Source organism: Etheostoma spectabile, chromosome 2, assembly GCF_008692095.1.
Source record: "Etheostoma spectabile isolate EspeVRDwgs_2016 chromosome 2, UIUC_Espe_1.0, whole genome shotgun sequence".
In the NCBI taxonomy this organism is placed as follows: domain Eukaryota; kingdom Metazoa; phylum Chordata; class Actinopteri; order Perciformes; family Percidae; genus Etheostoma; species Etheostoma spectabile.
In genome coordinates, this window is record NC_045734.1 from 26430498 (window position 1) to 26447780 (window position 17283).

General features: G+C 40.6%; 2 protein-coding genes across 3 annotated transcripts in view; one reads left to right on the forward strand and one right to left on the reverse strand.

The window, feature by feature from the left end:
- pvalb7 (parvalbumin 7) overlaps positions 1–17283 on the reverse strand; it is a 36120-nt gene that overhangs the window by 14822 nt on the left and 4015 nt on the right. The gene's annotated exons all lie outside the window — the stretch shown is intronic.
- Positions 1–17283, forward strand: part of ncf4 (neutrophil cytosolic factor 4) — a 33383-nt gene that overhangs the window by 1805 nt on the left and 14295 nt on the right. Inside the window, exons 4-6 of the mRNA XM_032534535.1 lie at positions 8208–8278; positions 9058–9185; positions 12662–12710. Coding sequence (XP_032390426.1) covers positions 8208–8278; positions 9058–9185; positions 12662–12710 — 248 coding nt within the window. The remainder of the gene's footprint in view (positions 1–8207; positions 8279–9057; positions 9186–12661; positions 12711–17283) is intronic.

Consider the following 17283-nt stretch of genomic DNA (forward strand, 5'->3'; position numbering starts at 1 on the left):
ACTCATATTAATGTTAAAAACCTCATAAAGTGAAATGTTCATGCCATGGGACCTTTGAGTACTGAAAATTACTGTCGGCCTTAAAAAAAAACAGTATCGGTCGATCCCTCATCCAGACAGCATGAGCCAAAGTCCCAAAATACATCGTCTGGTTCTGATTTGAAGCTACTGCAAGTAGGGCTGCAGAGATGAATCCATTAATCGATTAGTTGTCAACTGTTAAATAAATCTCTGAGTATTTTGATAACCGATTAATCGATTTGAGTCATTTTCTTATAGATAAAAAGTCAAACTTCTCTGATTCCAGATTTTTTAAATACATATTTATATATTTTAATATATATATTTTATACATTTTTTATTTTGTTTGAGTTGTGGACAGAACAGGACATTTGAGGACGGCATGTTGGGCTTCGGGAAACACTGATCGACATTTTTCACCAAACAACTAATCAAGATCAATCAGAAAAGTAATCAACAGATTATTTGACAATGAAAATACTCCTTAGTTGCAGCCCTAACTTCAAGTGTAACTCATTTGTGTTGAGAGAACAACCTAAATATTCACAGATAGACCATCATAGAGGCTTTGTCATACAGACAGCAGCACCGCTCCTCTTCCACGCAATTGCTAGTAGCCAAGGAGGACACACAGGAGGATTAACGAAACATGATGGACTCTTCAGAAGATGGAGTTGTGTGGAGCTGATAGTCTTAACTAGCTTTGTAACAACACATTTGGCGATGGCTTGACCGTAACAAACGTTCATTAATATAAAAAAAGGTTACGCACTAAAGTTTGAACTATTGTTTTTGTGATTTATTAGTGCGTGCTGGGATCAGCACATGCAGAACATTCACATAAAGCAAGCTTAATCAAGTTAATACTGTACGTCTATTTGTTTGACAACTTTTTAATCAGTAATTGACCGGCAGTTAGGCAACCTGTCACTAAGTACACTCATACTATTTTAACACTAATTCTTTCTTTTTTTTAAACAAATGCTTTTAATATAAATTCTAGTAATAGTTGGGACATAAGATTGAGGTTGAATAGTTTATGATACACAAATGAAACTCTGAAAGCAAAACCTTTGTGTTAACTTGGATTATTTACTCTGTTAACATCACTGCATTGTCAGTGACAGCGTTCTTATTGAGTGAGAATATATATATATATATATATATATATATATATATATATATATAGAGTCGTCAGGGCTACTGTAATCTCCAGTTTCACACTGTTAATCGTGATTTTGCTGTGTACTGTGTAACCTTCACCTTCAAATGTGCACTCATTCTGCTCTGCTTCATGCATACATAGAGGAACAGACTGGGTTTGTGGTGACAGCTGGCTGAATTTTCACCCTGTGGCTGGAGGAACTGAAACCCATCTGAACATGGTTTTAAAAGTGAACTGCTACATGTGTAGGATATAGATTCATCAGATGTCGTAAATCAAATGTAACGTCCTGTGTTGTCCCTGAGTTGTTTAGAGTGGATTTAGGCGTGATTGGATGTGCTTGATGAATTGAAAAACACATTGGTTTCAGATGAAATTAAGAAAGAATAGCAAAGAATAATTACTGCTGTGGCCCTTTTGAGATTTATTAACACTTTAGCATCAATTTTGTGTGAACTTATTTTTTTTTTCAATTCTATTCAAGTCACAAGGGTATAATGGCAGTATATTTTAGGCCCATGCTGCTGCATAATAATGGGAAGTTGAGCAATGAAAATGCTGCGTTACACCACTTGTTCTCCAGTGAGTGAGATACAGTCTCTGCTGTGTGAAGGGTAACTCCTACTCTTAAAATATGCATTTAAATTGGGAGTGCAGAGAAGGCTTTATTAGAATTAGAAAAGGTTTGGGGTACTTTGTAAAGCATATTAAGAAGGAAAGTCTTAATAATATTTGTTTGCCGCTATCTGAGGCCTTTAGCTGATATCTGCCACACTGAAATAATATCTCTAGCCCTTAAATTTGGCACCGTTTATTTCCATAAGCTTCTTTAATCAAAATACTGAAAGTATTTTTAATCTTAAATTATTAATACATGACATGATCAGCTAAGATATTCTTCAGAGTTGTCGGAGCTACAGTACACTTGGCTTTGCTAATTAGAAAGAGGGAGTAGAGATAACAAAGTTATAGGCATCCAAAGATCGGCAGCTCCATGTATTTTGCCAAACTCTCCGTCTGAACTCAGTGTCAGTTGCACTGAAATGCTCCCAAATATGTTTTCCCATTCACACATTCTCATTTTCACTTGGATAATGCGGAGTGCTCACACTTTGGGAGAGCAGCGCTTCAACACCAACAGGCTGATGTGATAAAACCACAGTGGAGTACAGTTACGAAAAGGATCAGAACTGTTTTGTTTTTGTTGATACCAGAAACAGATGTGCCCTGATCCTAAGGATCTGCCTCTTATAATGAGTAGATAAAGTCCCAGAAAGACAACATGTTGGCATCTTTACTAACATCCTACAATTAAACTGAACTTGAAAATGAACCTTATGTACTGCACTTTCTTGCCCAAAAAGGACCTGAAAGCATTTTGAGATTTAGATATGCACCGAGTGTGACATTCTCAGGTTAAATAATAAAATGAAAACCTTTGCATTGTCGCTGAGGAGTATATCCTACAAGGTCAGTTTAAAACCTTAAGTCAGAAGACTGTAATAGTATAGTATAATCCAGTGATTGACATTCAGAATATTCAGGAAAGAGCAGATGGCTAGAAGGACATATAAGTACCCCGGGGAAAAATACAAAGAGAAACAGAAATGTTGAAGGTCAAGGGTTTGGGAGAGATGAAAGCAATTCAGGGTCCTCTCAGGTTGAAAACATCAGCCATCCTTCAATAAAAATAGTGTCATTACCCAGGTATCTGTCAAAGCACCTACCTAACTAAACTTCAGAACCATACGCCTAGTTCATAACAATAGATGGCACGAGATGTACAGTATGGGTGGTGGCTGTGATGGTGGCGTTTGATTTTGGAAGAGGATCAAACATCATAGTGACACATTGAAATCTCTGTAACCTTCTACCATGGTGTCTCTTTCCTCCACCGTCATCATATTTACCTGAATTTTGCTTCATTTAAATGTGAATGGTTATACGGGGACCCTGGGTAATTTTTGCTAAGTATTTTTTTGATTTCTTGAATGCTCTTTAATGCTTTAATGCCTGAGTTTTTATAGAACGATCTTACAGACAAGTCCACACCACAGCAGCTGTCCAACATATTGCAGAGCAGCAGGGGGCTAACTCTGGTGTTATAATAATAAGAATTATACTAATGCATTTATTTGTATAGGCAAGCGCCTATACAGCGCCTATACAAATAAATTAGCCACAGCGCTGTGGAGGAGGGTCTTGCAATGCAAGACTAGTTGTAAGATGACAAGGGGCGATTAGAACAAGGGAAAAAGAGAAAAGAATACACCCAACAGAGCATGTCTGTTAATTTAACAGCCTAAGTTACCGGGAAGTCTTAGGCTCATGCAAGCGATATGTTGTTAATAAAGAATAAATGCTATGAAGAAGCACCTGGAACAGCCACAATCAAACACTAACTATAAATTAGAAAGAGTCCAGCCACAGACTGAAGAGTTGTCACTTTCAAAGTCAGGCAGAGCAGACCTGCAAACATGAGACTAGAATCAGGTCTCAAATGTATTAATATGCTAAATATAGTAATTATGCAACGTTTTGTCTAAGTGGAGTTGCAGGAATGGATGCATGAATCATAATATTTTTAAGCTTGCCCACCATATCATTTCAAATTTATTAGGTGGATTTTCTTTTGTGGCATTTTTAGGCCTTTATTTTTTGGACAGTACAGTATTAGACATGGAAGAGGAGAGAAAGGGGGAATGACCTGCAGCAAAGGGCCGCAGGTTGGAACCCAACCCACAGCAGCTGCGTAAAGGACTGAGCCTCTGTATATGGGCGCGCGCTGTACCAGGTGAACTACTAAGGCGCCCTATATAGTGGATTTTTGAATAAAATACTTTATCTTTTGCATGCTTTAAAAAGACATAAAGTGTTGTGTGCTGAGGTAGCAAGATGGCTTCAAACCCATGTCATCTTTTAAATTAAGATAAAATATCAGTCGATAAGACAGTGTATACAAGATTGTATCTTCAGAACATGTATTCAGGCCTCAGCCAATGGCTGCAGTTTGCCTGCGTTTGTCCTCTTGTCTTCATCTGCTCCTTGTCTCCAGTCTTATTCTACAGCTCATTATTTTCCCATAAGTCTGTCTGTCTGGGAGCCGCTGTCGGTGTCTGTATTGAGTCTCAGGGGCTGGAAACCAACATCTGCACCAATAAAGGCCTGAGGGCTTTGAATATGTGGCTCGGACCATCGATTTAAGAGACATGAGAACCGAGTGAGCGGTTTGTGTGTTAGTAGATGTATAAATTACTGATGGATGGTGAATCAGGTTACGCTGCTTTACAAAGTAATCACACTTCAGTTGCATACAGATTGTTTTCTGTTCCAACTCAAATGGCTTTAGTTTAACTATTGACTTGTGCACAGTGAACAGGATTGCATTTGGTGTCAGTGTCACGTTAACTGCACGTGCTACATGCAGCATGGGTGCAGCTCTGTAGAATAGTGATCTGATTACAAGAACGCTGACTACATCATAACATCCACGGCAGTCACGTTGCAGATACAAAGAAAACATTGGCTGCATTTTGAAATATTTTATTTGCACGATAACATCACGTTAGGAAACAGTGGGCGTAGTATTATTCTCAAGTAACATTGTCAAAGTAACCGCGTCTGTTTCATCTTCACGGTGCACCTGGGGTGTTGTCTTACGGCTGGAGCTCTGCCACAACGGCATTCAATCCAAAGCATTCAAAGCAGGCTTCTGCTGTTCTGTGATTTATTTGCTGTTCTCTCAGCGCCTCTCTGTCCTACCCTAAGTGCCCCATCCTCCCCTTCATGTTTACTGTATGTGTTGTGTGCCAAACAAGGGGTAAAGCTACGGATGATTGTTGTTCTTGGCACTTGTTATAACAGGCTTAGAGGTGTGTGTGAGAGTGTGAGAGTTTGTGAGAGTGTGTATGTGTGAGAGTGTGTGTATGTGAGAGAGTGTGTGTGTGAGAGTGTGTGTGTGTGTGACACATATCTATCCGTACATTTTTGCTATAGACATCCTGCCCCAAAACACATTGCAAAGGGTTGTTTGGTGGCTGAATAAAGACTAAAGGGAAGACATGCACATACTACTTAGGGTTGGAAAAAGTACGTCACCACTTCTGCATGTTTTGGGGTTAAAACAGTTTTTAAAAAATATGGTAAAACGAATCATCAGTCAATGATAAGGCAGTAATGTCTCCTGGTAGGGAAAATGCTTTTAAGCATAGTTTATTTAAAGTAATCCCCTATAAATATATTAAGTACATTGAACTGTGACAGGCAACACTAATTAACAGATAGCACATAGCACACCAAGCACCAAAGCCTTACTGAGAAATGTGTAATATAAATTCTTTATAGACTTTAAGACAGTGTCTCTCAATGTCACATATATTGGGAAAGTTCTACTTTTCTACAAACTCTGATTTAGCATCTGCCACTGAGGAGTCTGCTGGATAGGATTAGATCTGATGGGTTTAATTGCAGTGCCAGATCTCATCAGGATGGAAAGGGAATAAGAAAGACAGAGAGGAGGGAGACAGAGGGGAGGATGGGTGAGGGGTAGGAGCAAATAGAATAATGAAGAAAGCACATAGGTCCGTTTGGTCAAATTGAAACTGTTGTGATTAATGACAAAGAATTGCTGAAGACATAGCTCTCTCTTTTTGCTTTTCTTTAATAGAATTCCAGCTTTTTCCATTTTAATTCATTTAAGGTTATTGCTAAAAAATTCTGGTAAACAAAATGATTGAACTCAATTTCAAGCTTATTAATTGAAATGTATCTTGATGTTAAACAAAATCTCCTCTCCTATTATCTTGTTTGAATGCAACATGGATGTTATGATAGAAACAATATGACTCAACAATAGATTTAAGGTTTAAGGAGAGGATTGTGTTCAGCGAGGTACCCAGCAGATGGTGAAAGGTGACCAGATGGGTGAATGAATCAAACATATGTGTGTAAATGAGTGAATTTGTGTCTGCCAGTGACGGAGTGAGTTATCATGCTCAGGAGTGAATGAGAAGAGGGAAAATGAGAGACGAGAGAGGGCTGAATATTGTGGCTGAGGGTCATTAGGACTGTGCTAAATTTGATTTAACAGCAGTGCTAGATGGCTTTGTATGAATTGTTGAGCGGCCGGATTTGGAGTATTTGGAGTCTGCGCTGTGCTTCATCATTTTGGCTGGACTTGGTGTGATATTAGGGGTGAGGGATAATATGTCCATGATCTCAAGAAGGATACAATATAGAGCAGAATCTGTCTAGTGTGTTTTTGTAGAAATTTAAGTTAGGGCCGGTTGCACAGATCTCCGTAAAACTCTGTCGCACAAATATGCATACATGCTATCTTAGTCAGATTAATAAAGCCAAATGCGTGGTTCTGTTTCATAGATAAGTGGCGGCTGTGGCTCAGTGGTAGAGCGGTTGCCTGCCAATCGGAAGGTTGGTGGTTCGATCCCTGCCCCTGCAGTCATTGTCGAAGTGTCCTTGGGCAAGACACTGAACCCCGAGTTGCTCCCGGTGCTGCGCATTGGAGTGTGAATGTGTGTGAATGTTTATCTGATGAACAGGTGGCACCTTGTACGGCAGCCCCGGCCACAGTGTATGAATGTGTGTGAATGGTGAATGTTTCCTGTAGATGTAAAAGAGCTTTGAGCAGTTGTTAAGGCTGGAAAAGCGCTATAAAAATATACAGCACATTTACATTTACATCTCAGTCAAGTTCAAATTGTGTGCAGGGTCAGGGTCACAAGACTTAATCCACTACCACAGTCAGCCTTAGATGGTCATAGACGTGCCCTTAATCAACCATTTGCCCCAACTGGAGGATCTTGAGGATCTCAATTAAAGAAATGACAAAAGGTACAATTTCATTGAATCACGCTGGTGAGGACCTCTAAAAAAAAAAAAAAAAAAAGTGTAGTTTCCCCTTGTGGGATTAATAAAGTACATTACTTGTTAATATACCAATTACTGTGTCAATATTCATTAAGCCATCCAACACGTAGGCCTGTGTGTAAACGTTCAGTGGAAGCCCATATCCCAATCTATATCTAAAACTATATTATCAATCTTAATTTTATAATAATAAATATAAGTTTAATGTCACAACTATCAAAAGTCTTCAGGACTCGGGTATAACAGCCAATAAATAGAAATATTTTAGCATATTGATTAATCATATTACGCCAAATTTAGATGCTTGTGAAGTTGTTTCACACCTCCTATTGCATTTACACCTCCTATTGCTGAGTAAAGGCGTGCAGAGTACAGGTGTGCTGTATAGCTGCCATATTTTTACTAGGCTTGGCTTTCGATGCATACGCCTCACAATAAAGGAAAAAAAAGACAGTAGCAGGAACAATAACAAAACACTAAAAGCAAAATAAAGAAAACAATTATAAAAAGTGTGTGTTTCCTTTTAAAGGCTAACAAATGTGCCGGATTCACTTCCTTGCTCACAAAGAATTTGTAATGCAGACTATTTGGAATATTTTCAATTATGCGTTGTGTTGTTTACATCCGTGTTTGGCTGTCAGTAGAGTTCTTCTTCACTGCCTTTTATTGGTGCATTACTAAGCTTCCATACGCATTACTGCCACCAAAAATCATTCAGTGGAATGGCGTAGGGGTGTATAACATGTTACCTGTGTGTGCATGTGCGTGACAAAAACTCATGACTTAAATTTCTTGGTGTGTAGAATGCCAAACTTATGCTGTCAGTAAAATTGAATTAGAGCCTAAAAGAATAATATTGCACATTAGATTCAGTCTACCACCTTATTTTTTTTTTTATATCCAGTTGCACACTGTGCTGGCTTTAGTAAAACATCTGTTCACCTGCGCTGGAGCACAGTATGTGTGAGGGTTGCACATTCTGCAGGTTGATCTTCTTCCATGAATTCCAGTTTATGTTTATTATGTTATGTTATGTTTATGTGTGGGAAATGATGTAGGCCTCGATTAAACATCTGACCCCTGGTGATTTTATTCCTCCACGTTTTTTTTCCATTGTGACCATATTTCTCTTTAGGAAAAGTCTTCATGGGCAACAAGAGGGAGATTGCCGAGAGCAGAATCCCTGAACTCAACACGTACATGAAGGTAATCACATTCAATTTCATGCACAGTGCAGTCTTTAATTTTTTGGAAAGGAAAGAGGTGTTGGCATGCTTGGAATCTTCTGCAGCGTGCGGCGCAGAAGCCTACAACTTAGTGGGCTGAGCGATGCTGTAGGTGGATAAGCACTGACTTGGATATTTCAGCTCTAGTTTGCAGATCGAGCTCAACATGTAGGCGTTGCTGCTCTCTTCTCTTTGCTCTGCCCTGTGCCCACATCACGTCTGACTGACTGTAGTTGTGGGACTTTTGACATGTTTCAGTGTTGCTCCATCGCTAAAAAACACAATCAGGTTCTCTTTCTCCCACTCGCTCACTTCTCTTTTCTGCTTTACTCTTCTTTTTTTCTTTTTCGCGCAACCTACGGTTATCATTTTGCCACACTCTCTCGCCTTCGCTCGCCTTGCACTTGTAATCTTTCCGCTTCATCTCCTCTCTCTTCATCCACTCCTTCTTCCCTTTCTCGAGTCTCCCACCACCTTACTTCTCCTTTCTCCTCTTCCATCTTACACCCACTCCCCTGAGACCCCTCTTGTCTCCCCCAGCCTCTCCTACCATCCACACCATTTTCCCTCCTTTTCCATCTCTCATCCATCTCCACCTGTCATCCCCATTTCCACCTCAAACACTGCCTCATTATCTTTGTTACAAGTCCTTTTTTACTCCATCCTTCCCTAACCTTTTTTGTTATCCAAACCCTTTACATGTCCCCTTGCCTCATTCTCCCTCTCTCTCTCTCTCTCTCTCTCTCTCCTCTCTCCCAGAGGTTGCTGGGTCTGCCAACATGGTTGTTGCTCGACGAGGCTATCAGGATGTTTTTCTACCAGACGGACCTGGACAGCCAGCAACAACCACGAGCCCTGAGGCGTCTCCGCCCACCCACCCGCAAAGTGTAAGCTCCACTGCTCACAATGCTAACAAGTACAAACTGAGTGACTGGTAGTAGTGCTAAACAGCTAGCCCGACCTCTAGAGGACCGACCTGATGGGACTAAATATAAAGAAGACATTATCTCCACTTCACTCCTGATCCACTTGCAGGGAAATGCTACATGAATTGTATTGTTGTGTATATTTATTCATATGCCATTAAGCATTCAGACAAGTCATTTCTAAACTATGCGCAGTGACAAATAAGAGGCCACTCAACTTTAACACTTCTCAACACCAACCTGCCCAAACTCCTGCAGTGCATTTGAGACCCTTATTAATGTTGTTTTTCTTTATGAGCGCTTCAGATCACTCCAATTATACAAAGTGTTTTAGGGTGCAAAGGTGCCAGCCTTGGTGAATCAGGTTTAAAACTGAAGCACTTGCAATTCAGGATTAAGGGGGTTCTTTGTTTGTACTTAAGGTGCTGGTTTGTGCCCTCAATAGATTTGCATAATTGTTTTCTGTGAATAAGAAAAACTGTAGGCTCCCAGTAAAAGCAACGGAAGCCCCGTAAAATGTGATCGTCTCTGAAATATCAAAGGCACTTTGATCACCAAGATGGAAAATTGTCTCCTTTTTATCTTTTTAAAGTTCACATAATTAGCATCAATCCAGTAACATTTGGCTTTTTAAGAGCAGTTTTTCTTCCTTTCATCCTTGAAATAATGAATACAAATGAATGAAGTAAATTATGTTTAAAATTAAATTGGAGCAGACGGGGTTCAGATCTTGTTTTAATGTGGCGCATAAGTGAGTCAGTAAGTCAACAACTTACAAAAAGGAGCAACAGGATGGGAGACTTCTCTCCAAAAGCATAAACCTTGACATGCTTAAACTGTTGGATATTAATAATTCAACTGATAATTTGAGTGTGTTAACATTTTAGTGTTGTTTTTTCCCCCCAGGTAAGATGTGTAGAAACAGGACAAACAAAAATGACGGAAACACAGCCACATCTACTGTATATTCAACTCAACAAGTAAAACCAATAAAACATTACATAACCAAATACGTAAACCATCTGTTAACATAATTGGATTTAACGTCGGCGTCCTCTTCTAGAACTTGACTTTTGTGATTTTTGATTTTTTTTTTTTTAAATGTAAAGCTAAGAAACAAAAGACAAAACTTTGGCAGATTGACATCCATGCAAATTTTAGTACATAGCTTTCCATCTAGATGAGTGCCATTAGTAATGTATATGGATTAACAGAGGAACACCAAAGGAACTGAATGGAAGCAAAAATGCTTCTGATATACCTTTTTAGAGCTATAGTCAAGTTTTGTGTGTGTGTGTGTGTGTGTGTGTGTGTGTGTGTGTGTAGCATCTGATGTTAAAGTATCAAAATGACCCAGTTTACATAAACAGAGATTAATGTTCGCGTTAGGGTGGATCAAGTGCTGTAAAATGTGTCTTTGAAACTTCGCTTGGACCCACTAATTGTTTAGATTTTACGGCAGGAAGACAAGGTTACGCGTATGCTTTGTGCTTTCAAAAGCATTTATTTTGTCCTGAACACATTATCAGCGGTGACCGACCTATGACCAGCACCGCTTTCCCGCGCATGCACGGCCCAGGTAATGCGCACTGCGGAGTGGTGGCGTGAGCCATGAACACGTAGAGAGAGGGAGGGGGGCAGGAAACAGGGAGGGCCAAATGCACTAAAATGAATGTGCTGCCAGCCTGGCAGGACAGAAAAGCTCAGATTACAACACACACACACAGGGAGGGTGACTTCATTCTATACCCAGGATGCCATTAGTCCACTATATATTTATGTAGCAAATAGTAGTTTGCTTCTATATTAATAGGTTTGCTGAATTTTGTACATAGCACCTTTTAATAAGTAGCAGTTTGTCGTGTATAAGTGGATCTATGTGCCACCCATCTACTACAGCAGTGTGTTCCATTGTCTTGGTAAGACCAGCATCAAAGTACAGAACATTATTATTATCATATGTCAAATTAAAAAACAAAGTTGTTCTCAGTAATGCAGCCTTAATTCCTCCCATCGTATCCCTGCACCTCTCCCTCACACCATAAACAGTTACAGTTAAGTGGGGAGAAAGCGAGAGAGGCAAGAATGCATAAATTTGAAAAACTCCAGAGAGACATATTACATATTTACGGTGTACTTCCTCACTCGTAACGGCTATTCAGGCTCCTGATTGGCACATACGCCTGGTTAGATTACACCAGCAGGTGATGTGGTAAAGGGGGAATATCTCAACAGGAAATTATGCAAATGTGAACTCTCCTAACTTCCTGTACTCTTGCCTCTGGCCTGCCTTTATCTATATGGACATGTATGAGTGTTAGGACATTACAAAGGAACTGGGACGTTTCCTCTTCCAAATGTTGCCACATATTAATTGTCTCATAAACCAGATTAATTTTGTTGCATGGTTCTAAAACTTTACAGTGAACTATCCTTTTTTAAGAGTTGCAATACACCGTTAAACTACTGGGTGTATTTTCTGGCTACAGCATATTAAGGTTCATTTTTGATATTCTGTCAAAAATGAATTTTAAAATTTGTTGTGAAATTGATTCTTACAGTTGGTGTTCTTGCATAAGAAAAATAGCATTGATTAGACTTCAGTATTCTTACACTTAAATGTAGTATCTCAGACACTACTGCACCTTTTATGAAATGTTTGAGAAGGATGTATTTTGCTTCTTGGGTGTTTAAAGAAGACTCTACAGCCAGGCTAGCAGCTCTGTAAGGCTGGACCTCGGAACAGTTGTGCGTTGAGCTAAATGCTAACATCAGCATACCTCCCGCACAAGTTCCGGCTCCTTCCACCACAGAGAGGTGGCAGTCCACGTCCCCAGAGACAGCCTCTGCTGGCCAGGTTTGATTATATCTCCAACCTGGCCTGGGAACGCCTCGGGATCCCCCGGTCGGAGCTGGTTAATGTGGCTTGGGAAAGGGAAGTTTGGGGTCCCCTGCTAGAGCTGTTCCCCCCCGCGACCCGACATCGGATAAGTGGACGAAGATGGATGGATGGATGGATGGATGAATGGATGGATGGATATTCAGCGGGGGAACATGAAGTCTGCACTAAACTACATGCTTGTCCATGCAACAGTGGTTGAGACATTTGACTTTGAAGCAGAAATGGTAACATGGTGTTGCTAGAGGAGTCAGGGGATCGTCAGAGTCAGTAGGAGGCATCCTCTGTGGACCATGAATGTCTGTACAAAATGTCTCTATCTCTAACTATCTCTACAGCCTTGCTGCTCGTGTGGCTAAGAATACACTGATTAGGTTCGACAATAACTACAATTAGACGTAAAAGGCTTTGAATGATCAGATTTTGATCTCCCATCAAGACGTAATGCATCCTGTTATTGATCCCACCCCTGCAGCGTTTCTGGGTGACATGCTCACGTATATCTGTCGTCTCATCTCTGTCCCTCTTTGCCTTTTAGGAAGACAGTCAAACCAAAGATGGAACTCTTCTCCGCCCCCAGGGCCGAGGTATGTGTAGTAACACTTTTGTAGCTGTTGTTGCTGTGGTTACAATCTCCATGACCACCCACAGAGTAACAACTTTTTAGTCAAACAACCACGCAGAATGCACTGCTTCACCCAGAGAAATAACATGTGATCCTGGGCGTGACAGCATCTCATAATGGGGGCGCGCACACACACACACACACACACACACACACACACACACACACACAAATCAAAAAGGATAACTTCATTTGTCAGTTTTTTCCTCTTCCCTCTTGCCTGTGACTCCATTGACCTTATCAATAGTTCCTGCCTCGCTTCACTTCCTTTTTTTAATTTCTGTATCCATCTATCCTTTCTTATTAGCCTTCCTCTCCCTCCTCACTTAATCTCCTCCTCCATTCCCCACCTCTTCCCCCCAAACAACCCTCAAGTTTATCCGTGTTTCCATTTCCTCTTTCTCTTCCGAAGGTTGTGACCATCTCTCACCCGTCTCTCGCTCTCATCCACTCTTTTTTATTCTGTTCACGCCCTCTACTGCAACGCCGTTAAAGAGGATTGGGTTTAGGAGGTGTGTGTTTGTGAGGTTGTGTAGTCGATGTGGCTCCGGTGCTGAAATGGAAATGGCGTACAGGTTAAGGTATTAATGACCTGCCAATTAAATCCTGCGAGGAGGCAAAAAAAATGGCTTTTATTTTTCGTACGCTCAGCACAGTCCCAGACTGACCTTTGAACACCTACACACACACGTTTGTACTACTATATTTGTGAGGACCCTTACCAAGTTAACAGTTAACCCTAACTTTACTCTGAAGTTGTGCAGCGGAAAGTGCATTAGTGCATGTGGATGGGTTTAGACAAAGATTCAAGACCAGCAGTGTCATAGCATTTATTGTTTTCTTTATAATATAGTTTTAACGCATATGGTATAACAGTGACCATATAGGTTTACTTTTGAACACCTATACACACACGTTTCGACTACTACACTTGCGATAACCCTTACCGAGGGCAGACACAATGCATTCCCCAACCGTTAACCCCAACTTTACTCCTCACAACTAAATACCTAACCCCACCCCTAAAGGTCCTTACACACTGAGTCTGATGCGTATTAATCTGTTAAGATTTTGTTGTTGTTGAAAAACAGTACAAAATGTGCCACTGCTGTCGCTCTTTCTCTCTCCTTCTCCCTCCCTTCTCTCTCCGCTGGCAGTAACGTTACCTCTCTGCCTGTCTTCTCTGCCTGCGTCTTCTTGCATTTGGCACCAAGCCACCTGAAGGAGTTGCCCTCGCTCTCTGTCTCCATCCGCTGTTGCTCTTCTTTTTCTGTCTGTGTTCTCATATTCCCCTCTGTCATACTCCTCATTATTAGCCTACCTTCTTGACAGCATACTATCTGAGTTATGAAATGACACGTTGCACTCTGCAAGTGTCTTTCTGTGCTGCATGTCTGGATAGGCTTATACTTCCCCTTTGTCAAAACACATCAAAATCCGTTCCAATTTTTGTTTTTTTATGACTGACGGGATTTTCGGAGGCAGTGTGTAAACATTATTGACACAACGTGAGGTTGTTTTTATTTTTTAACATCCGGAGATTCTACACAATATTCTGACTCAGTGTGCAAGGACCTTTACCTTGACCTTAGCATGACTGTGACTCCAAACCTAATCCCAAACAAAGTCTAAAGCTTCAAACAGGCCTTTGAAGAAATGAGGAGCAGCGGCGAAAAATGTCCTCTCACTCGAGGTGTAAAATTTAAATGGGTTCTCACAAAGATAGAAGTACAAGAGCACACACATGCACACGCTCATTTAAATCACTCTGAAGCACAGACTATTTTTAAAATGAACCAATAGAGCCGTACAGTAACTGTGTGTGCGTGGCTGTTTGTGTAGGAGTAATAGTACAGTCAGACTGATGGATGGCAGCCATTACTTTGGACTTTGGAAACTGAGATGGACATTTTTCACTGCTGACTGATGTTTTATAAACCAAACGGTTAATTGATTAATTAATTGAGAAAATAATCAGCAGATAAATCAAAAAAGGAAATAATAATTACTTGCAGTCGAGATTTATTCTGTAATGGCAGATGTTTTGTACTTGTTTAAGGAAAATACGTTTTTTTGTAAATCAGCTTAGGTGCCTTGATAAGCTGGAGATTTTCTTGCAGTGTGAGGGTTTGTGTGCTCGATGTGTGCGTGTGTGTGTGTAAGTGAGCTTTATCCCCTTGCAAAAGCGTTTAACTTTTCCTAACCTTGCACCACACCGAAAAAGGTGCAGGTCTGTCTCTCTCACACACACACACACACACACACACACACACACACACACACACACACACACACACACACACACACACACACACACTGTGACTTGCTGCACTCTCCAGGGTGTTTTATTGCCAAACTAAGAGCAAAAACTCTCTCTCTCTCTCTCTCTCTCTCTCTCTCTCTCTCTCCCTCTCCCTCTCCCTCTCCCTCTCCCACACAGAAGTAAAACATTGGTGTACTCTACTCACGAAGCAGCCAGCCTACTCAACATTTATTTTAGCTCTCACTCTTTCTTTCTGAGCAAAATGAGTGCTCCTCTGTATGTTTCTGTGTCCGGCCGTCTGTTTTGTTTTTTCAGTGCAGGGAAGTGGCTGTTAAACTCCGTCCAAACAATGATCAATGGCTGGTCTGAGTCTGATGGATAGGAGGAGAGCGCAGGCATTTATCACAGTAGAGCTGGTGCAAGCGCTAGCGTTTACACTACAGAACTTCATTCCACTCCACTTAGTATTAGCTCAGGCTTATCCCCAAACAGCATGATGAGTAATTGTTGTTGGCTGTAGTAAACAAAGAAGGTCAATGAGACAGGCTGCTTTCGGTTAGCGTGATTTTAACAATGCACAAGCTGGAGGGCTAGTCTATCTAATGTGACAAAATTGGGGAGAGAAACAACGAACAAAAAAGCAAGGATAGATAAAGGAGAGTTAAGAGGCAGATATAACGCTAGAGTGGCAAAAAGATTGGGTGCAAAAATGAGAGAAAAATCCCATAAAAGTAGATAATTGAAAATCAGGCAGGTCCTAATCGACCGAGACTCTGAGCCTTTGTTCTTTTGCAGAGAGCCATAAGAGCAGAAATTAGATCCTAGTTTAGATAAAGACCTACCCGTGCAAAAAATGCTGATATGCACGTACGCCTGGTACTCACCAGGAAAGAGTTTGACCATAAAAGTTAGATGTTCACGTTTACCTGTAATATGAACTGAAGTTGTGCAGTAGAAGGTGCATTAGTGCAGGTGGATGGGTTTAGACAGAGATTCCAGACCAGCAGTGTCATAGCATTTATTGTTTTTATTATAATACAGTTTTAACGCATATGGTATAACAGCGACTATAAATGGTTTACTTTTGAACACCTATACACACACGTTTGTACTACTATATTTACCGAGGGAAGACACAATTAATTCCCCAACAATTACCCAAACTTTACTCCTCACAACTAAATGCCTAACCCCACCCTAAAGGTCCTTACACAAGCAGGTCATAATCGACCGAGACTTTGAGCCTTTGTTCTTTTGCAGAGAGCCATATGAGCAGAATATGGGTAAAGACCTTTTGACCATAAACGTCAGATGTTCAGTTTTACTTGTATTATGAAATGAAGTTCAATTCAATTCAATTTTATTTATAGTATCAATTCATAACAAGAGTTATCTCAAGACACTTTACAGATAGACCACACTCCAGAATTTACAAGGACCCAACAGTTCTAATAGTTTCCTCCAGAGCAAGCAACAGTGCGAAGTTGTGCAGTAGACATTGCATTAGTGCATTTACTGTTTTCCTTGTAACATGGTTTTAATTGCATATGGTTTACCAGGGAATATATAGGTTAAGATGAGACATGGATAATATGTCTGCAGGTTAATTGGGCCTTTGTGCGTGTGCTGCTGTCATAGGGATGAAAACTCAGAGAATTACTCCTATATTCTGCAGCTCTACTGAGCTTTTTAGCTTGTTGTAGGTCACTGTTTTAGTCTCACATTTCATTATCTGTTTGGTGCACTCTCACCTCTCCCATTATCCATGTATCAAGCAGCAGCAGGAAGCCGTATTCAGAATAGCTCTGATAAACCCACTGCACCCTGCCTGGCGGGTACCACACAGCAGACAGACAAAGATAGCGACTACCTAGGGAACATGGTGGACCATTTAGCAGCTAAGGACTTAGACGTTTTTTTCAGAGCCAAAAGGAGAGCACGTGTTGGACTTACAGTCATCAGGTCGCCAGAATTACTTCAAATAAATGCTTACCTTGCTCAATGTTTGCTGAATGTCTATAAACGCCAATTGGCCATGACAACCTTATGAATTGATACCGTGTCCGATAATGTTTTAGGGCTTTCCGTCGGCTTTTTTCTTCTTCTTACAGGTTTTGAAAATTGATAGATTCAGTATTTGGGAGCACATGGGATTTGCTAATGCCGAAATGCATATGGTAGTTTCACTGTGAAAGTTGAGCAGAAGATACCTGCACACACACACACACGCACACGCACACGCACACACACACCCACACACACACACACACAC